The sequence below is a fragment of the Aegilops tauschii genome, chromosome 4, assembly GCF_002575655.3.
Source record: "Aegilops tauschii subsp. strangulata cultivar AL8/78 chromosome 4, Aet v6.0, whole genome shotgun sequence".
Classification (NCBI taxonomy): Eukaryota; Viridiplantae; Streptophyta; class Magnoliopsida; order Poales; family Poaceae; genus Aegilops; species Aegilops tauschii.
Window position 1 is genome coordinate 44,505,097 of NC_053038.3, and position 21,815 is coordinate 44,526,911.

Consider the following 21,815-nt stretch of genomic DNA (forward strand, 5'->3'; position numbering starts at 1 on the left):
ATGTGACTAATGAGTTAGTTACGGGATGATGCATTACGGAATGAGTAAAGAGACTTGCCGGTAACGAGATTGAACTAGGTATAGAGATACCGATGATCGAATCTCAGGCAAGTAACATACCGATAACAAAGGAACAACGTATGTTGTTATGCGGTTTAACCGATAAAGATCTTCGTAGAATATGTAGGAACCGATATGAGCATCCAGGTTCCGCTATTGGTTATTGACCGGAGATGAGTCTCGGTCATGTCTACTTAGTTCTCAAACCCGTAGGGTCCGCATGCTTAACGTTCGGTGACGATCGGTATTATGAGTTTATGTGTTTTGATATACTGAAGGTAGTTCGGAGTCTCGAATATGATCACGGACATGACGAGGAGTCTCGAAATGGTCGAGACATAAAGCTCAATATATTGGATGGCTATGTTTGGACATCGGAATGGTTCCGGGTGAGTTCGGGCATTTACCGGAGTACCGGGGGGTTACCGGAACCCCCCGGGGAGTGTATGGGCCTTATTGGGCCTTAGTGGGAGAGAGGAGGAGGCGGCCAGGTGGAGGGCGCCCCCCAAGCCCAATCCGAATTGGGTGGGGGGCTGGGCCCCCTTTCCTTCTCCCTCTCTCCTCCTTCCTTCCTCTCCTACTCCAGCTAGGGAAGGGGAGAATCCTACTCCCGGTGAGTGTAGGACTCCCCTTGGGCGCGCCATAGACAGGGCCGGCCCTCCCCCTCCTCCACTCCTTTACATACGGGGGAGAGGGGCACCCCATAGACACACAAGTTGATTGTTTAGCCGTGTGCGGTGCCCCCTCCACCATATTCCACCTCGGTCATATCGTCGTAGTGCTTAGGCAAAGCCCTGCGCCGGTAACTTCATCATCACCATCATCACGCCGTCGTGCTGACGAAACTCTCCCTCGACCTCAGCTGGATCTAGAGTTCGTGGGACGTCACCGAGCTGAACGTGTGCAGATCGCGGAGGTGCCGTACCTTTGGTGCTAGGATCGGTCGGATCGTGAAGACGTACGACTACATCAACCGCGTTGTCATAACGCTTCCGCTTACGGTCTACGAGGGTACGTGGACAACACTCTCCCCTCTCGTTGCTATGCATCACCTAGATAGATCTTGCGTGTGCTTAGGAATATTTTTTTTGAAATTACTGCGTTCCCCAACACAAGTAGTTCATGCGCATACTTCTGCTGATGAAGAAAGAAGCCGTCGGGTCGCCGAACGACCTCAATGCCAAGGAAATAATGAAGAGTGCCCAATTCCTTGATAGCAGACTCGTCACGCAGCCAGAGAGTGATCTGCTGAAGAAGGGCTGCGGAGGAGGCCGTCAGGATGATGTCGTCAACGTAGAGTAGCAAATAGGCAGTCGTGTCGCCGCGGTGATAGACAAACAACGAGGCATCCGAGCGGGTGATGCTGAAGCCCAGTGTCTAAAGGAACCCAGTGATACGCTGGTACCAGGCGCGAGGTGCTTGCTTGAGACCGTATAGAGACCGGGACAGCAAGCACACATGGCCAGGATGAGAGCCGTCGACGAAACCGGTGGGCTGCTCACAGTAAACCTTCTCCTCAAGGTGGCCATGAAGGAAGGCGCTGGAGACATCCATCTGATGAACCAGCCAGCCACGGGAGACTGCCAGCTGGAGGACGGTGCGGATCGTGCCCGGTTTGACAACTGGTGCAAATGTCTCACTGAAGTCAATGCCAGCACGCTACCGAAACCCACGGACCACCCAGCGAGCCTTGTAGTGCTCAAGTGTACCATCCGAGTGGGTCTTATGACGAAAGACCCACTTGTCGTTGATGACGTTGGCATGAGAAGGCCGGGGAACCAGTGTCCAGGTACGGTTCCGCTGAAGAGCGTTGAACTCTTCCTGCATCGCAGCAAGCCAGTGAGGATCACGTAGGGCTGCTCTGGCGGACGCAGGAATTGAGGACGGCTTGGTGCTGGAGGCAGCGAGGAGATACTCGTCGCTGGAGTACCGCAGACTCAGGCGGTGAACGCTGGCTTGAGCCCGAGTGAGGGGTGAGACGGCAACTCCGGGACGAGGCCCGAGGGGTCAGCCGAGGTAGCCGGCGAGGTAGCCGGCGAGGGCGCCGACGAGGCGGCTGGCGAGGCCACGGGCGAGGGCGCCGCAGAGGTGGCCGACGAGGCCACGGGCGAGGGCGCCGATAAGGCGGCCGGCGAAGGGGCAGTGCCCAAGGCAGCCGGGGAGGGCGGCGGCGGTGATGGCGAAGGCGGCATGGGGGCGCGAGGCGCATCTCGTCCCACGGTGCAAGGACCGCCAAAGCCCGGAGGCGGTCCACCTGACGGGGTCGCCGAAGGGCCGCCGGTGGCCGGTGGCGACGGGGCGACGAGAGGTACCTACTGCTGAAAAGGAAACACCTTCTCATCAAATTAAACGTGTCAAGAGGTGAATACTCGATGTGAGACAGGGTCGTAGCAGCGGTAGCCTTTAGGGTTAGGTGGGTAGCCGAGGAAGATGCATGCGACAGAGCGGGGTGCAAGCTTATGTGGCACAGTGGCGGCAATGCTAGGATAGCAGAGACAGCCAAAAATGCAAAGCTCATCATAAGAGGGTGGTGCACCGAAGAGAAGATGATGAAGGGCAAAGTTCCCACGAGTATGGCAAGGGCGGATGTTAATGAGGAGTGATGCGGTGGCGAGAGCGTCAGGCCAAAAGCGCGGAGGCATATTGGCATGAAAGAGAAGCGTCCGAACGCAGTCATTAAGAGTGCGGAGGATGCGCTCAGCGCGACTGTTCTGTTGCGAAGTGTACGGGCATGTGAGACGAAAAGTCATGCCATGTGTGGTGAGGAGAGGGCGAACAACTAAGTTGTCGAACTCCTTGTCGGTGTCAAAACCGGCGGATCTCGGGTAGGGGGTCCCGAACTGTGCGTCTAAGGCGGATGGTAACAGGAGGCGGGGGACACGATGTTTACGCAGGTTCGGGCCCTCTCGATGGAGGTAATACCCTACTTCCTGCTTGATTGATCTTGATGATATGAGTATTACAAGAGTTGATCTACCACGAGATCGTAGTGGCTAAAACCCTAGAAGCTAGCCCATGGTATGATTGTTGTTGTCCTATGGACTAAACCCTCCGGTTTATATAGACACCGGAGGGGGCTAGGGTTACACAGAGTCGGTTACAAGGGAGGAGATCTACATATCCGTATTGCCAAGCTTGCCTTCCACGCCAAGGAGAGTCCCATCCGGACACGGGTCAAAGTCTTCAATCTTGTATCTTCATAGTCCAGCAGTCCGGCCAAAGGATATAGTCCGGCTATCCGAGGACCCCCCCAATCCAGGACTCCCTCAGTAGCCCCTGAACCAGGCTTAAATGACGATGAGTCCGGCGCGCAGATTGTCTTCGGCATTGCAAGGCGGGATCCTCTTCCGAATACCCCATAGAAGATTTTGAACACAAGGATAGTGTCCGGCTCTGCAAAACAAGTTCCACATACCACCGTAGAGAGAATAACATTTCCACAAATCTAATCTGCTGACGACTTTTCATAACGTTACATCAGACCACGACCTGATCATTATTTGAACCGTTTTTCTCAATCAGCCTGCCATTGCACGTTTTGCGAGGCGATTTTATTGGCACGTCTTGTCGAAGCAGAGATCGTGTCCCCCTTATTACGGGATTCTCATCAATACGGATGTGGGTAACCCAATCGTGCCCGTTGGTATGACTCCTCGATTTTAGGCAAGTCCCAAACGGACACGAGGAGGACGCTTGATATTCACCCTCTTTATAAAGAGGCCAAGGCCTGTCCTTTTTCTTCTCGAACTCGATCGAATCCTTCCCCCGCCTCGAGTTTCAACACCCAAGGCTCAGGTCAGGCGCTTCGGACCTTCAACCATGTCCGGATCCAACCTTCAAGGTCGGTGGATGCCCTCCTCTGTCACAGAGGAAGACATCAAGAAGCTAAGAGAGGCTAGGTATTTGACCGCTGAAATCTCGCACAGGCTACCTGCTCGAGGGCAGGTCAGTCCCACTCCCGAACCGGGCGAGAGCGTCGTATTCATCTCTCACTTCCTCCGAGGGCCAGGCCTTGTTCTAGATCCCTTTGTTAGGGGGCTCATGTTCTATTATGGGATGGATTTCCATGACGTGGCCCCGGATTCCATCCTACGCATCTCGTCGTTCATCGTCGTGTGTGAAGCCTTCCTCCGCATTACCCCACACTTCGGCTTATGGCTCAAGACCTTCAATGTGAAGCCGAAGATGATTGAGGGGCGACATGCAGAGTGCGGAGGTGCCGTAATAAGCAAAGGCGCCGATGTTCCATGGCCAAAGGGTTCCTTCGCGGAGGTGTCCGGTTTATGGCAACGGGACTGGTTTTATATCACAGCTCCCCGGGGTACCAAGTGGGTAGCCGCCCCTGCCTTTCGCTTGCCCCCCCGCCACAACTAACGTCATGGATCAACAAGGGGCTGGACTGGGGGCCAGTAAATGATGTGCCGATATTGCAGAGTCGCATCCGAGATCTCTTCGAGAGAGATGTCAGCCTGGTCACGGTAATGCAAGTCATGCTAGTTCGTCGAGTCCCGCCTTGCAAACGTTGACCCCTCCGTATGTGGGAGTTCAACCCGGAAGGACCGCGAGCTATTCAGCACTTCCTCGGCATGATGCTCGAAGAGATGTACAAATTGTTCTTTGGACCACAAATAAGGTGTCCGGATACCACCGAGGATGCGGGTCTGAGCTGCAATCGTCCAGATACCCAAGTAAGTAGTCCTTCGGCCGAACACGTTGTCTCTTTATTTATCACAACATCATTTTGAAAAGTCGCTCTTTGACCAGGACTGGGTAAAAAAGGCGAAGATGATTAGGTGTTCGGCCCCCCTTCCCGAAGGCTCAGCAGATCCAGTACTAGCCAGAATGCTTGAGCTTGCGCCTTATGAAGCGCCCTCAGGGGAAGATAAAGGGGGGGGGAATAAAGAGGCTGAAAGCGGGCCTCGCTCATTATTCATCCAAACCGGGGGAATTAGCGCCTCCACGAAGGAGGATAACCGGGGAGAAGAATCTGAAATTCCCTCTCCCCAGGGAAGGAAGAGGACCGCCTCTGAAGACCCGGAAACAATGGTTTCCAAACGAGGGAAGAAATCTTCGCCAGAGGGTCCTGCCTCGGAGGGTACCCTTGCCGCATAGTGCCCGCAAGGGGATCAGCCCTCCACCGAGCTGTAAGTAAACAAAAGTACTTAATAGTAAAAATATCCTGCTTTACTTCTGAGGACATTAACCGAAGCATATATCTTGTAGTTCGGATCGTAGCCCTTCTCGACAGAGTTCGTCTTCGGGGGATCTTCTTCTGGAGATGATGGAGAGCGAAACACCTCCCCATGCCTCCCCGCCTCATGAGGCGGGCGACCCAGAGGTGTCGTCACGGAGGATTTCTCCTGATCCGCCAAGGCCAGAGGGTAACCCTTCGGCCCCCTGAATTTTGGAGTATTCGGCTCCTAAGGAGAGCCACAGAAAGAGTCCGGAATCGTCCGGTGTGCGATCGGACGCACTGATGAATCTTCTGGAGCAAGCGGCTGTCTCGGAAACGCATCGTGCTCTAATGGGCACGGTGGTTGAGAGGATTTCATCCGCCAAAAGCAGGTTGCATGAAGCTTTTATGAGTCTGCTGAAAGGCTTTGAGGTACGTGAAATAGTGTATGTTTTTTACGGTACCGCACACGTTAGGTGTGCCCTATGCAGATAGTAGCCCCTGAGACTTTGGTTGCTGTCAAGAACGGTGGCAAACAGAGGATCATAGTCCCAGGTAATAATCAGGCCGCCTTCCTGTGCAGGTGGCTGGAGGTCCGGTGGCTAGCCGGACTGGTGAGTTTGCCGAGCTGAAGTGGCAACTTGATGCGGCAGATGCCGACATCGTGCTTGTAAACAAGTGGCTTGACGAGGCACAGGGTATGCGTTTTCTCTAGTGATCAACACATATTAAGAGGAGCATGATGCTAGTATCTTTAATATGTTGTGACTGCAGATGGGGCTGCCGCCGTGGAGACCCTTCGGGCGGAACTTGCCCGAGCCAAGGAACAAGCCAGGAAGAGTGATGCGGCCGCTCTAAAGGCGGTCGAAGAGCTGAGAGCCGAACAGGCTGCGCATTGCCAAAGCAAGGATAAAATAGCCAAGATGGCTGTTGAGTTGAAGGATGCCGCCGACCGTTATGAGCTTCTTGAAAAGGAAAATCGAACGAAGATGACGGACCTGGAGAAGGCCATGGTAGCGGCCAAGGACGCCCGCTCAAAAATCAGAGCGGCGAAGGAGGAGCTGCGTGAAGCCGGAGATATCGCGGCTGGGAAGCCCTTTTTGTTGCGGACGAAGTTCGGAGATCCTAAGTATGCCCCTCTTGATCAACTATGGAGTTTTGCAGACGCATATGTGGATTTGGCAGCAAGTGCTACTGGTGTGGCCGAGTTTTTCAAAGATCAAAAAGATCGTGAAGTAGAAAAGTTGTTCTGGTCACAGTTCAATGTTCCAGCGCGTCCACTGTTGTTGAATGAGCGAATGGCCGAGTGGGCTGAGCTCCATAGGTTGTCCGGGCTTGCCATGAGGTCTGTTGTGGATCATCCATGGCCGGAAGGGCCAAGGCCGAATAGTTATTATAGTTTAGTGCAATAGTTCCTTGGTGCTGTGCCGCGCATCGACGCTATGAAGAGGTCGGCGTGCATAGAGGGTGCGCGGATGGCTCTTGCCCGTGTCAAGACATACTGGGCAGAGATGGAGGCCACCGCTATTGCAACCCACAGTTCGGCCGTAGACCGAGTATCGGCCGAGCACTACTTTGAAGAAGTCCTTGAAGGTGCTCGTTTAATAGAGGCTCGGTGCTCGAAAAATATTATGTTCTAGTGACATGTATTCCCATTGTAAGAACAATGTTTATTAAATTATAAAGGCTGTGTTTATACTTTTGCCTGAAAGTATTATGATGCCTCCTGTGCGGCCATTTATGTATATATGTATATAACCTGAAAGTTTGCAGTCGTCGACTTCAGCCCCCACGCATATAATGCGGGGGTGTTCGCAAAAAACGCGTATTCACACTTGATCCAACGTCTCGGTCTATTAAGGAGGTGATACCGCAGCGAACGAGGCAATCGGACTATATTGCTTTAACACTTTCACTTAGCCATAGGAGTTTGACGGTGGGACTACTATATAGCCCCTGGTACCTCCGCGCTCGTCCGAATACGGGCGCATACATACATGACCGGGAAACGGCCCTTCGTTAATGTGGAGGAATCCCGAAGATTCCGCTAAGTCATCGAGTGGTTGACCAGTCTCGCGCTTTATCATGACAGTCAGTTTTCGGCTTTTTCTACTGAGGTGCTCATCCGGATGAACCAGGGCACAACCGCAGTAGTTCTCCCGGTGCCACCTTAGCCGATAGAGCGTAACGTAAGGTAGCAAAACACGGGAGCCGGGCAAACCCAACATTTGACCAAAGACATGATTCGGAGCTGATGCATATAAGGCCAAACTCGCGACGCCGAACACTCCCTAAGGTATTCGGTCTTTATAACATATGCCAGGCTGAGCAATGCCCTTGATAATGAACCCCGAGTGTCCAGGTACGTGCAATGTTCTGACGTGGCAAAATGCCAATAACGTCAACATCCTTCTCGGTGTACTGAGTATCCGGAGGATGTGAACAACAAGAGACAGTAAAAAAGGTTTACACAGGGTCTTAATCTAAAAAGAAACCTTTGAGCGGGTCCCTGCTGCACGTCTGCGCCTGTGTCTTCGTTGTGCCGTATCCTGGAAGGGTGTAGCACGATTATCATCTGTAAAAGAGAAGAACTTAGGTGAAAGTTGTCGTGTGAAAAATTGGTTATTCTCTGTAAACCATTAAAATTCAAGATAAGTAAAGTTGAGCCGAACTAGCCCTGTTTACACGCGGGAAGCCCCTGGTACCGTCTATGGGGGTATAACCATCAAACCAATCTCGGGTTTATCTAAGCTGTTATAGCTAGTAATGCGCCAGACTCGTCTAGCCGTGTACGCGGTCTTGACGACCGATCATTTATTCTGGTTGGAGGGGCCGTTTAGTGTTCGGCTGTTAAAGCCGTCACACATTCTTCCGCGCGTAGGGAATGTTCAATATTTCCGCTAATTGTGATGATGCCACGTGGACCGGGCATCTTAAGCTTGAGAGAAGCGTAATGCGGTACTACATTAAAACGAGCAAAAGCTGCTCTTCCGAGTAGTGCTTGATAGCCACTTCGGAATGGAGCGATGTCGAAGGTTAACTTTTCGCTTCGGAAGTTGTCGGGAGAACCGAATACAACCTCTAGTATTAGAGAGCCCGTGCAGCGGGCCTCTGGGCCTGGTATTACTCGCTTGAAGGTAGTATTACTGTGGCTGATTTTTGTCGGGTCTATCCCCATTTTGCGGACTGTGTCCTGATATATCAGATTAAGACTACTGCCGCCGTCCATGAGGACTCGTGTGAGATGGTATCCGTTTATTATTGGGTCTAACATCAAGGTAGCCAATCCTTCGTGCCGGATGCTTGTTAGGTGATCCCTGCGATCAAAAGTGATCGGGCAGGCCGACCAAGGGTTGAACTTAGGGGTGACGGGCTCTATGGCACGTGTGTCTCGGAGTGCATGTTTGCTTCTCCTCTTCGCCACGTGGATCATGTTCACTGTTTTGACCTCTGGTGGGAATTTTTCTGTCCCCCAGTGCTTTGCTGGTGAGGCTCGTCCTCGTCTTCACTTGGTGTCTCCCTCCCCTTGTATTCGGCGTTTAGCTTACTGGCCTGCTTGAAGACCCATCATTCTCTGTGGGTGTGATTTGCAGGTTTATCGGGGGTGCCATGAATCTGACATAGTTTGTCTAGAATCTTGTTTAGGCTGGACGGTCCATCTCTGCTGCCTTTGAAAGGCTTTTTCCGCTGACCCGGTCGAGAGCCCCTGAATCCGGCGTTTACCGCCGTGTTATCTGGGCTGTCTTCTTTATTTCGACGCTTGCTTTTACTGCGTCGTGGTTTTCCATTGCCATCCCTTACTTCGGATGTGCTTGGGTTGCTGGTGCTACTACGGGCTAGCCAGCTATCTTCGCCCGCGCAAAAGCGGGTCATGAGGCTTGTCAAGGCTGCCATTGTTCTCGGTTTTTCTTGGCCGAGGTATCTGTTGAGCCATTCGTCTCGGACGCTGTGTTTGAAAGCTGCTAAGGCTTCAGCGTCCGGGCAGTCGACGATTTGGTTCTTCTTAGTGAGAAATTTGTTCCAAAGCTTTTGGGCTGACTCTCCGGGCTATTGAATTATATGACTTAAATCGTTTGCATCCGGAGGTCAGACATAGGTCCCTTGAAAATTAGCCCGAAAAGCATCCTCAAGCTCCTCCCAACTTCCAATTGAGTTTTCGGGGAGGCTTTTTAGCCAGTGCCGAGCTGGTCCTTTCAGCTTGAGGGGCAAGTACTTGATGGCGTGGAGATCGTCTCCACGAGCCATATGGATATGGAGGATAAAGTCCTCAATCCAGACCCCAGGGTCTGTGGTTCCGTCGTACGCCTCTATGTTCACTGGTTTGAATCCTTCTGGAAATTCGTGGTCCAGCACCTCATCGGTGAAACATAGGGGGTGTGCACCCCTGTATTTGGATGTGCCGTGGCGTTCTGACGGTTGTAGTGTTCGGTTTTGGTTGTGCGCTGGAGTGCGTTTCCTTGATCCGTAGATGGATCTTGTCGCGTCGGTCTTCTGAAGCAAGTCCTTAGGCGAAGCATGTGCTGACTTATGGGCGGCCTTGTTAGCCGCTCTATCGCGGCCACAAGGTGGTTGATCCGACCGGTCGGCCGTTTTATTTTTCGGCTGTGTGGCCTCTAAGGCCTCATCATCAAATTCAGGCAACAGCTTGCGCTTTGTATAGCTCTTTGTGTGGTAACTACCACCATATGTTTCTTCATTGTCGAGCACTTTGTTCCATCTACTGTTGAGCGTATTCTGCGCGGCCTTAAGCCTTTGCTTCTGCTTCTTCAGACTCCTCGCGGTGGCAATAAGCCTTCTGTGGAGGTTCTCTTGTTCCAAGTGCCTTTCCGGGATGATGTGTGCATCTTCGTCCGGACTGTTTTCCTCTCCGGAGGGAGGTTGATGAGCTTTATCCTCGGCATCGCCGTGTTCGGACAGCGGATCCGTACTATGTTCGCCGTTTGCTGGTTCATACTGCTCTGCCGCTGGGTCAATGTGGTCGTCGTTTCCTCTGGAGTCGACTGGGGTGTTATTTTCTCTTGCGCTGTTATCGCTGTTTTTGCCGAGGCGGCATTTGGAGCGGCGCCTACGCCGACGCTTTGGTTGCTTCTCAATGGTGCTATCCTTCGCTGCCTCCTTCCGTTCCTCGTCATTGTTTTCTTTGGGTGTATCCACCATGTATATGTCATGTGATGAAGTGGCTGTCCAGCGCCCTGTGGGCGATGGTTCCTGTTCCTCTCCTGCATCGTCGTCCATGCCGTCGATGTCTTCGGAGTCAAAATCGAGCATGTCGGTTAAATCATCGACAGTGGCTACTAAGTGGGTGGGTCACGAATTTCTTCGTCGTTCGCATCCCGTTCTAGCCAGACATAGTTCGGCCAAAGGTCTCTTGACAGGGAGAGAGACCTTAATGAATTTAGCACATCGCCAAAAGGCGAGTGTTGAAAGATATCCGCGGAGGTAAACTCCATGATCGGCGCCCAATCGGATTTGATAGGCACGGACGCGGGCGGCTCGGAGCCCGTGGCCGGGGACGAATCCAATGGTTCGGCAACACGGCTCTCGTAGGAGATGAAGTTAGTATTTGGCTCTATCGCCACTGAGAGTGCGGCCTCTGTGGCGGGGTCTATCCACCCGTCCTCAGGTGGCGCAATTTGCTCCGGATTGAAGGCCGGAGTAGTTGCAGGTGTGATCTCCCGAACACTGTCCGACGGCAGAGCTAAATCATGCTCGTCGTGATTGTGCGGCGCACCTGACATGGGCTCGAATCCGTCGAAGATCAAGTCTCCGCGGATGTCGGCAGTGTAGTGCAAGTTTCCAAATCTGACCTGATGGCCAGGGGCGTAGCTTTCGATCTGCTCCAGATGGCCAAGCGAATTGGCCCGCAGTACGAAGCCGCCGAATACGAAGATTTGTCTGGGGAGGAAAGCCTCACCCTGGATCGAAATGTTGCCGATGATTGAAGGAGCCATCAAGCCTTATAGTGGCGGCACAGTGGAACTCTCAATGAAAGCACCAATATCGGTGTCAAAACCGGCGAATCTCGGGTATGGGGTCCCGAACTGTGCGTCTAAGGCGGATGGTAACAGGAGGCGGGGGACACAATGTTTACCCAGGTTCGGGCCCTCTCGATGGAGGTAATACCCTACTTCCTGCTTGATTGATCTTGATGATATGAGTATTACAAGAGTTGATCTACCACGAGGTCGTAGAGGCTAAAACCCTAGAAGCTAGCCTATGGTATGATTGTTGTTGTCCTACGGACTAAACCCTCCGGTTTATATAGACACCGGAGGGGGCTAGGGTTACACAGAGTCGGTTACAAGGGAGGAGATCTACATATCCGTATTGCCAAGCTTGCCTTCCACGCCAAGGAGAGTCCCATCCAGACACGGGTCGAAGTCCTCAATCTTGTATCTTCATAGTCCAACAGTCCGGCCAAAGGATATAGTCCGGCTGTCCGAGGACCCCCAATCTAGGACTCCCTCACTCCTTCCTATTATCTGTCTGATGACCAAACTGCGTGAGAACATAGGAGTAGAATGTGGCAAGAGTGGAGACAACATCGGACTTACGCCGCAACGGGAAGGTCCACACATAGTGCAAAAAATCATCAAGAATAACAAGGTAATAAAGGTAGCCCATATTACTTGCAACTGGAGAGGTCCAAACATCACTATGAATTAACTCAAACGGGTACAATGCAACATGAGAAGATGCCCTAAAAGGAAGATGAGCATGTTTGCCGAGGTGACATGCATGACAAGAGTGGTCATCGATCTTATTACACGTGAAAGAAAAACTCCGAAGAATATGACGAAGGGTGGCGGGGTTAGGATGACCCAAGCAAGCATGCCAGAGATCCACACTGGTGGCGAGGGCAACAGGGGCGGAGGTGGTGGAGGCGGTGGAGTGGACCGGGTAGAGCTCGTCGAGGCTATCACATCGGTGGAGTACCATCCGAGTACGAGCGTCCTTAACAGAAAAACCACACTCGTCAAACTCAACGGTAACATGATTTTCATGTGTAAAAGAACGAACAGAGACAAGATTTTTAATAAGATCATAAGAAACTAAGATGTTAGATAATGACAACGGAGTAGATGTGGATGGAAAAGATGCATGTCCTATGTGAGTAATGGGAAGGGAGGAACCGTCACCGACGGTGATGCAAGCGAAAGTGTGGACGGGATAGGAGGTGTGGAGGTTACCGGGATGAGCAGCCATATGCGCAGTAGCTCCAGTGTCCATATACCAATCGCCGCCGCCGGTGTAGGTGGAAAGAGAGGGAGCAGAGTGCAGGGCCGCCAAGAGAGTCGGGTCCCACGGTGCGGGTGGGAGTGCAGGCTGCTGAGGCGGCTTCGTCAGGGGCAGCAGCGGCAGCCCTCCTAGCTGCGGCGGCTGTTCGTAGGAGAGCGGCCCATAGGGCGCCGCGTAGGGCTGTGGCACGGCGTAAAACGCCTGATGGGAGGGAGGCCGCGTGCCGAGGATACCCGGGGCAGGGGCACGGGGAACTGGCATGGAGTAGGCATGCACAACGCCGGTCCACGGGTTCTGGCCGGCGTACCACGGGGCCGGCTGATACTGCTGCTGGGGGCGGGCTGCTACCCTGATCCCCAGCGCCCTGCTGCTGCTTGCGGCTCCGCGGCGACCCCCGTTAGCGGCTGGCGGGGGTAGCGGGAAGGGGGCAGCCGGCGCCTGGGGAAAGGCCGGCGCAGCCGGTGGGGCCGGCGCGGGACGCGGTAGAGGTGGCGTCGAGCCCTCTCGGGTGCCGGTGACGAGGGCGGTGTTGGTCGCCCGAGTCCGGGCCATCTTCATCCTGCGCTCCTCCAACTTGAGATACACCACCACCTTGGCAAAGGTGGGCTCCGAGATGAGGGTGAGGTTGGAGGCGGCGTTCCCAAAGTCCTCATTGAGACCGGCGGTGAGGGTGCTGATGAGGAGCTCGTCGCCGACCGTCTCGCCGAGATCGCAGAGCTCATCGGCAAGCTTTTTGAGGCGCATGCAAAAATAATCGATGGATGAGTCAAGCTGCTGGCACCCGTGAAACTCGCCGTGGAGGAGGACCTTGCGCTGCAGTTTGTTGTCGATGAAGAGGCCATTGAGCTTGGTCCAGACGGCGTAGGCTTCGTCGTCATCATCCACCACCGTCTGGAAGAGGTCCTTGGAGATGATGAGGTAGAACCAGCGGATGGTGGTGGCATCGAGGATCATCCACTCCTCGTCGTGGATCATGAGGCTGGAGTCCACGGTGCCATCCACATGGCCGTGGAGCAGGTACTCGCGAAACACCATGAAAAATACCACTTTCAAGCGGAGTAGGACACGGTGGATTGATCAAGCACCACCGGAACACGCTCTTGGATGTTGAGATCACGAACGAGGGTGACATCAGGACCGGCAAAGGGTCTGGAGACGATGGAGGAGGAGGAACTCATGGCGCGACTAGGAGGGGTTGGGGGAGGCGCGACGTGGGTGGGGCGACTAGGGTTTTTGGGGCAGCGCGGGTTAGGGGGTGGCGTGGGTTGGGCTGGTCAGCGCGGGTTGGGGTGGTGGGGAGGGTTGCGGAAGAGGGAGAGAGCAGCGGTGACCGGCGACGGTGGCAGCTAACGGAAAGCCTGTGGCGGCGGCGGGTGGGTAGGGTGGCGGCGACCGGAGGAACCGGCGGCGGCGACGGTGGGTGGCGGCGGCGAGGGGAGGAGGCGGCGGTGGCGGCGGCGGCTTGGGCTAGGAACGACTTGCGATAGATACCATGTAGAAGACTAGAATAGGCCGTGCAACACAATTGCATTGATAGGTGCACAGGGCACATATATATGATGTACAAGATAGGGCCACAACCTCAACTATATAGGAGAACTAGGTGGTGGGCCCAAGACATAACATACATGCACACAATATATTCAATAGTTGTGAGAACTGAATTCTGTGGTGCAAACCTAGATTGACAAATAACAACGCACTTCTGTATCAGTGACTTGATTTTTACTAGGCGCTTGAATTCTCTACTATTTTTGTGTTTTCATATCATACTAGCAATGTAAGTTTAAGTTTCCAGATTCCTTATCCTCCACCAGTAGGTTCTGTTTTTGCATTAGGTGTAGAACTCGGTGTTGTTCAACAGTTTGGGCTCAATTTCCTGCCGCCACTGAGTGTGATCATCATTATTAAGGTGGCAAGATCAGAACAACCGAATTGTTTGCCTTGCCATGTCCTGCTCTTGATTTGGTACTCCAAATACTCTGCAATTACTATACCAGCAGCAACAGCAGCTCGTCTTAGTGGTCGCTGACTCTGCTTATGTATCTCTAGGTAGTGGTAGTAGTCACTCGAGTGCTAGATGATTGTCAATGCTTTGTTGGTTCATAGGTTGTAAGGATTAAACTTGTTGATTTTGCAAATTGGTACCTATGTAGAATGTTGTAGTTGTGGTTCTATATCTCTTTTGACATTTTTCTCCACTTCATGAAAACTAAGATTGTTGTTCTTGCTCCTGTGATCCATGTTCTGAAGTCTGAACCTAGTGTTCGAGCCTACACTAGTACTTCTCTTTGTTTTGAGATATATAATATATAGTATTATGAACAAAACTTCATTTTCATTTTCATTCCGCACTTGCTTAGGCTACTCAATTTTTTGGCTTTGAGTACTAGAACCTTTTAGGAAAACATAGTTATTATTTCTGGAAATTGTTTTTACTAAGTATGCTTGAACCAGATTGCCTAAAGCTAATCTGAGTGACATTGTACTCTGCCTCTAAGTACCGTTTAATGACGAGCCTCCTGTACTGCTACTAATTATATTCAGTCGAGACAAAAAATGTTTTAGCTGGTGCTAATTATATGGTGTAAGATATACAATGTGTTAATACGATTATATGTTCGATGATATTTCTTCGGTTGTTTTGTTCAAATACCCTGAGCTCAAGACGTACCTAAATTGTATTGGTTCAAATACCCTGAGCTCAGGATGTACCTATGTGCAGAAATTTCTCTTTGTGTCTCTGATCACGGATGAATTGAAACTTTCGGTCCATGATGATTATATGCTTGAATACGATTATATGTTTGATTTTGTATTATTGTATTTGTCCTCCAAAATTACCTTCTATGAGGCCGTGATGATTCCAAGAAACTTCTCATAGTACTATATGATTGTTTCTTTGTTATTCTCTTATGTTTTACTGTTAACAAGATTTGATGCGAGTGAGGTGTACATGTATGCATGAACTAGTTGTTATTCATATCAGATACAAGATATAGTATGATACATTATGCAAAATTTATAATCAGATCCATCATGTCGGTCTTGTCTGATTGTTCACACTCTAGAGAAGATAGATGATGACTTATTTGTTGGTTCTTTTTTCGATTTTGTTGGTTGATATGTTCAGGGTTTTTTCCACATCTAACCCTAGGGACCTGATCTCGCGGGAGCACGGGTGACCACGCTTTGCTGCCACAAGTCTCCTCCACATTGTGCCGCCCGCAAACATGTCTTGGAGCATTCACTGATCAAACATGTATTTATGTTGTGATGAACCGTTGGCTTTCGCTGACCGAACATCTTGTATATTCCATTTGGACCATGGCATGTGTCATGTTTTTCATTTGGACCTTGGCATGTATGCATGTACCATTTTCATTTGAACCGTTGATAGTACTTGTAACTGATTATATGAGCTTATTTGTTGTTTTACGTAATCTAGTTATACCTTTGTTGTGAGTACATTTCTTCTGTGAACTTTTCAAGTTGTAAAAAATTGCGTTTTTTAACCATAGTATAGTAATTTTGCAAACCCTGTGTACCAAATAGTAGGAGTATGTGAGGGGCTTAGGGATAGGGGGATTTGAGAGGATTGGGTGAAATGGAGGGATTCACCAAATCCCCTGAAATCCCCACCTCTCAAGACCTCCTCAATCCACCTCTATCAAACAGGGCCTCGGAATGTAGACAGTGTTGAATTCCTTTTGGACCAGTACATCAATAAAAAAACATGTCAATGCACAACACTCCTACATTAATCATTTTAAACAAAGTCATGTCTAGGTACCTCCAGATTTTTGCAGATTCTCTGAACTCTTGTATTATGAGAAATCAAATCAATGTTGGTGGGTAAGAAGTTTCAGTTTTCTTTTACAATTTTATTGATGATTGATTAGTCATTGGTTATGCTCTCTAAGGAGTTGCCGATGGAGATAGCTGGGGTATCATCGTCCTTGCTTGATCTAGGCATATGTGTTAGCACTTACAGATTCCATCGCATGGAGAAATGGCACGGCTTGTCTGCTACCTATGACTTATTTATGTGATATAGGTCCAACTTTCATTTTCACGTCAAGTATGGTTGATTATCAGAGGGCTGATAACCCACAAGTATAGGGGATCAATTGTAGCCTCTTTCGATAAGTAAGAGTGTTGAACCCAACGAGGATCTAAAGGTACAACAAATAATCCCTCAAGTTCTATCGACCACTGATACAACTCTACGCACGCTTGGCGTTCGCTTTACCTAGAACAAGTATGAAACTAGAAGTACTTTGTAGGTGTTTTTGGATAGGTTTGCAAGAAAATAAAAAGCACGTAAATAAAAACTAGGGGCTGTTTAGATAAAGACACAATAAAGTTAGTATAGCGAGTGTGGAAAAGTGGTCGTAGGAGTTGCGAAATTGTCCCTAAGCAATTGACTACTTTACTAGACCGATAGCAAGTTTTATGTGGGAGATGCCACTGCTAGCATGTCATCACTGACTTGGAATTCTATGCACTTATGATTGGAACTATTAGCAAGCATCCGCAACTACTAACGTTCATTAAGGTAAAACCCAACCATAGCATTAAGATATATTGGTCCCCCTTCAATCCCGTATGCATCAATTTCTATGCTAGGCTGAAGCTTCTGTCACCCTTGCCCTCCAATACATAGTCCTATCAACATACAACTAACCCTATGGTGTGATCCACGTGCGCGCTCATATGATGGGCACCAAAGGACAGCAACATAACCACAAGCAAATTAAATCAACCATAGCAATTCATCAAGCACCGATAGGACAACGAAAATCTACTCAGACATCATAGGATGGCAACACATCATTGGATAATAATATGAAGCATAAAGCACCATGTTCAAGTAGAGGGTACAGCGGGTTGCGGGAGAGTGGACCGCTGTAGATAGAAGGGGGAAGGTGATGGAGATGTTGGTGAAGATGGCGGAGGTGTTGGTGAAGATTGCGGTGATGATGATGGCCCTCGGCAGTCTTCCGGCGCCACCGGAAGCGAGGGGGAGGGAGCCCCCCTCCTTCTTCTTCTTCCTTGACCTTCTCCCTAGACGGGAGAAGGGTTTCCCCTCTGGTCCATGGTCTCCATGGCGTGGGAGGGGCGAGAGCCCCTCCGAGATTGGATCTGTCTCTCTGTCTCTCTTTATTTCTGCGTTCTCTCCTGCTGCCCTTTCACCGTTTCTTTTATATCCGGAGATCCATAACCCCGATTGTATTGAAACCTTCGCCCAAATATTTTTCCAAAAATTAGCTTTCTTGCGGCCAAAGTAGAGCATCAACCGCCTTACGGGTGGCCCACGAGGGTCAGGGGCGCGCCTGCCTGGAGTGGGCGTGGGCCCCACCCTCGTGGCCACCTCGGGCACCGTCTCGCGTTGATTTTACTTCCCAAAAATCACAAATATTCCAAAATAATTCTCCGTCCGTTTTTATCCCGTTTGGACTCCGTTTGATATGGGGTTTCTGCGAAACATAAAACATGCAACAAACAGGAACTGGCACTGGGCACTGGATCAATATGTTAGTCCCAAAAATAGTATAAAAAGTTGCCAAAAGTATATGAAAGTTGTAGAATATTGGCATGGAACAATAAAAAATTATAGATACGACGGAGACGTATCAGCATCCCCAAGCTTAATTCCTGCTCGTCCTCGAGTAGGTAAATGATAAAAAAGATAATTTTTGATGTGGAATGCTACCTAGCATAATCTTGATCATGTATCTAATCATGGCATGAATATTAAGACACGAGTGATTCAAAGCAATAGTCTATCTTTTGACATAAAAACAATAATACTTCAAGCCTACTAATAAAGCAATCATGTCTTTTCAAAATAACAAGGCCAAAGAAAGTTATCCCTACAAAATCATATAGTCTGGCTATGCTCCATCTTCACCACACAAAATATTCACATCATGCACAACCCCGATGACAAGCCAAGAAATTGTTTCATACTTTTGACGTTTCTCAAACCTTTTCAACATTCACGCAATACATGAGCGTGAGCCATGGACATAGCACTATAGGTGGAATAGAATATGATGATGGGGGTTATGTGGAGAAGACAAAAAAGGAGAAAGTCTCACATCGATGCGGCTAATCAACGGGCTATGGAGATGCCCATCAATTGATGTCAATGTGAGGAGTAGGGATGGCCATGCAACGGATGCACTAGAGCTATAAGTGTATGAAAGCTCAAACTGAAACTAAGTGGGTGTGCATCCAACTTGCTTTCTCATGAAGACCTAGGGCATTTGAGGAAGCCCATCGTTGGAATATACAAGCCAAGTTCTATAATGAAAATTCCCACTAGTATATGGAAGTGATAACTCAAGAGACTCTCTATATGAAGAACATGGTGCTACTTTGAAGCACAAGTGTGGTAAAAGGATAGTAACATTGCCCCTTCTCTCTTTTTCTCTCATTTTTTGTTTTCTTTTTTTGGGCCTTCTCTTTTTTTGGCCTTTCTCTCTTTTTATTTATTTATTTTTTTCGTCCGGAGTCTCATCCCGACTTGTGGGGGAATCATAGTCTCCATCATCCTTTCCTCACTGGGGCAATGTTCTAATAATGATGATCATCACACTTTTATTTACTTACAACTCAATATTACAACTCGATATCTAGAACAAAGATATGACTCTATATGAATGCCTCCGGCAGTGTACCGGGATGTGCATGATCTAGCGTAGCAATGACATCAAAAAACGGACAAGCCATGAAAACATCATGCTAGCTATCTTACGATCATGCAAAGCAATGTGACAATAAATGCTCAAGTAATGTATATGATGATGATGGAAGTTGCATGGCAATATATCTCGGAATGGCTATGGAAATGCCATGATAGGTAGGTATGGTGGCTGTCTTGAGGAAGATATAATGAGGCTTATGTGTGATAGAGTGTATCATATCACGGGGTTTGGATGCACCGGCGAAGTTTGCACCAACTCTCGAGGTGAGAAAGGGCAATGCACGGTACCGAAGAGGCTAGCAATGATGGAAGGGTGAGAGTGCGTATAATCCATGGACTCAACATTAGTCATAAAGAACTCACATACTTATTGCAAAAATCTATTATTCATCGAAACAAAGTACTACGCGCATGCTCCTAGGGGGATAGATTGGTAGGAAAAGACCATCGCTCGTCCCCGACCGCCACTCATAAGGAAGACAATCAATAAATACCTCATGCTCCAACTTCGTTACATAACGGTTCACCATACATGCATGCTACGGGAATCACAAACCTCAACACAAGTATTTCTACTAATCCACAACTACCCACTAGCATGACTCTAATATCACCATCTTTATATCGCAAAACTATTGCAAGGAATCAAACATATCATATTCAGTGATCCACAAGTTTTATGTAGGATTTTATGACTAACCATGTGAATGACCAGTTCCTGTCATCTCTCTAAATAGATATAAGTGAAGAAAGATAGTTTAATTCTTTATACAAAAGATATGACCACGCTCTAACAAATATAAGTGAAGCAAAAGAGCATTCTACAAATGGCGGTTTTCTATGTAAAGAGAAACAGGCAATCCAAACTTCAAATGATATAAGTGAAGCACATGAAGCATTCTATAAAGCCATACTCAAAGAATATAAGTGAAGTGCAAAGAGCATTATATAAATCAATCAAGGAAAATCTCATACCAGCATGTTGCATAAAAGAAAAATGAAAACTAAATGCAAAAGATGCTCCAAGATTTGCACATATCGCATGAACGAAACGAATCCGAAAACATACCGATATTTGTTGAAGAAAAAGGGGATGCCTTCCGGGGCATCCCCAAGCTTAGACGCTTGAGTCTCCTTGAATATTTACTTGGGGTGCCTTGGGCATCCCCAAGATTGAGCTCTTGCCTCTCTTCCTTCTTCTCACATCGAGACCTCCTCGATCATCGAACACTTTATCCACACAAAACTTCAACAGAAAACTCAGTAAGATCCGTTAGTATAATAAAGCAAATCACTACTCTAAGTACTGTTGCAAACCAATTCAGATTTTGTTTTTGCATTGTGTCTACTGTAATATAACTTTTCCATGGCTTAATCCACTGATATAAATCGATAGTTTCATCAAAACAAGGAAACTATGCATCAAAAACAGAATCTGTCTAAAACAGAACAGTCTGTAACAATATGAACATTAAACATACTTCTGGTACTTGAAAAATTCTTCCAAAATTAGGAAAAATAAAAAATTTGTATAAAAAGACAGTGCAAAAAGAATCAGAACCATTTGACGTTCCAGTAAAAAATGTAAAATCACGCACTACAGCCAAAGTTTCTGTCCTGCACCGCACAAACCAACAAGCATCGTAAACATCCTAAAGGCAAACCTTGGCACATTATTTTTATTTCTAAACTTTATAAAAGCACACAACAGAAATAAATGACTCTCTAAAACTTCCGGGTTGTCTCCCTAGCAGCGCTTTCTTTAAAGCCATTAAGCTAGGCATATAGTGCTCAAGTAGTGAATCCACCCGGATCCCAAGGTATATCAAAGCCAATTTGAATTAGCAATGATTTGTGATTTAGTAGTGAGCACAAAGTAACATATATCAAGCAATGACGAAGTCTAACTCTCTTCCTATGCACCGGCATGTCATAAAAGAACAATTCATGCACACAGAGTAAAGGCCAATGCATAGTATAAACAGTTTCTTGCAATTTTATCGTGTTGGAGACATAGAGAGGTGGAGATATAGTTCCTCTCTCATAATAATTGCAAGTAGGAGCAGCAAGCACATGCATATTATATTCATCAAAATCATCATGTGCAACGGTATAAGGCAACCCATCAATATAATCCTTGATAAGTGCAAACTTCTCCGATATAGTGTAGTTTGGAGAATTCAAAAAGATAATAGGACTATCATGTGTGGGTGCAATAGCAACAATTTCATGTTTAACACAAGGAACTATAGCAAGTTCATCTCCATAAGCATAATTCATATTGGCATCTTGGCCACAAGCATAGCAAGCATCAAGTTGTAGCGACCCGACCCGAATGGATCAAGTCTCTGTGCTTAAGTGTCATCCCTGGATCGGTATGCTGACACACACAGTACTCGAGGATTTATAACAGAGGTAAATCACATGTATGAAATAACGTAAATACTATTACCTCAATCCAAATAGCGGAAGTAACAAGGTTGTGGATTCCCATCAACACCAACGGCAAAGTTGAGTGTAGAAATCGTAGCCCTAACGAATCACTTACTCGTCGTAAGATATCCTGCAACATGAAACGTTGCAGCCCGAAAACGGGTCAGTACATTGAATGTACTGGCAAATTCACACCAT

General features: G+C 48.7%; 1 protein-coding gene across 1 annotated transcript; it reads right to left on the minus strand.

Annotated features, from left to right (window-relative positions):
• Positions 1-2,067: 2,067 nt before the first annotated feature.
• On the minus strand, positions 2,068-13,507 carry LOC109760982 (uncharacterized). The gene is made up of 2 exons (XM_020319765.1): positions 12,424-13,507; positions 2,068-2,378 (listed from the first exon to the last, which is right to left on the minus strand). The coding sequence occupies exons 1-2, from the start codon at positions 13,505-13,507 to the stop codon at positions 2,068-2,070; spliced, it is 1,395 nt and encodes a 464-aa protein (XP_020175354.1).
• Positions 13,508-21,815: the final 8,308 nt, after the last annotated feature.

Coding starts and splice junctions, on each gene's coding strand:
- LOC109760982 (XM_020319765.1), bottom strand. CDS start 13,507: ATGGTGTTTCGCGAGTACCTGCTCCACGGCCATGTGGATGGCACCGTG. Junction 2,379..12,423: donor GCATATGGCTGCTCATCCCG/GTAACCTCCACA, acceptor TTTCCTTTTCAG/CAGTAGGTACCTCTCGTCGC.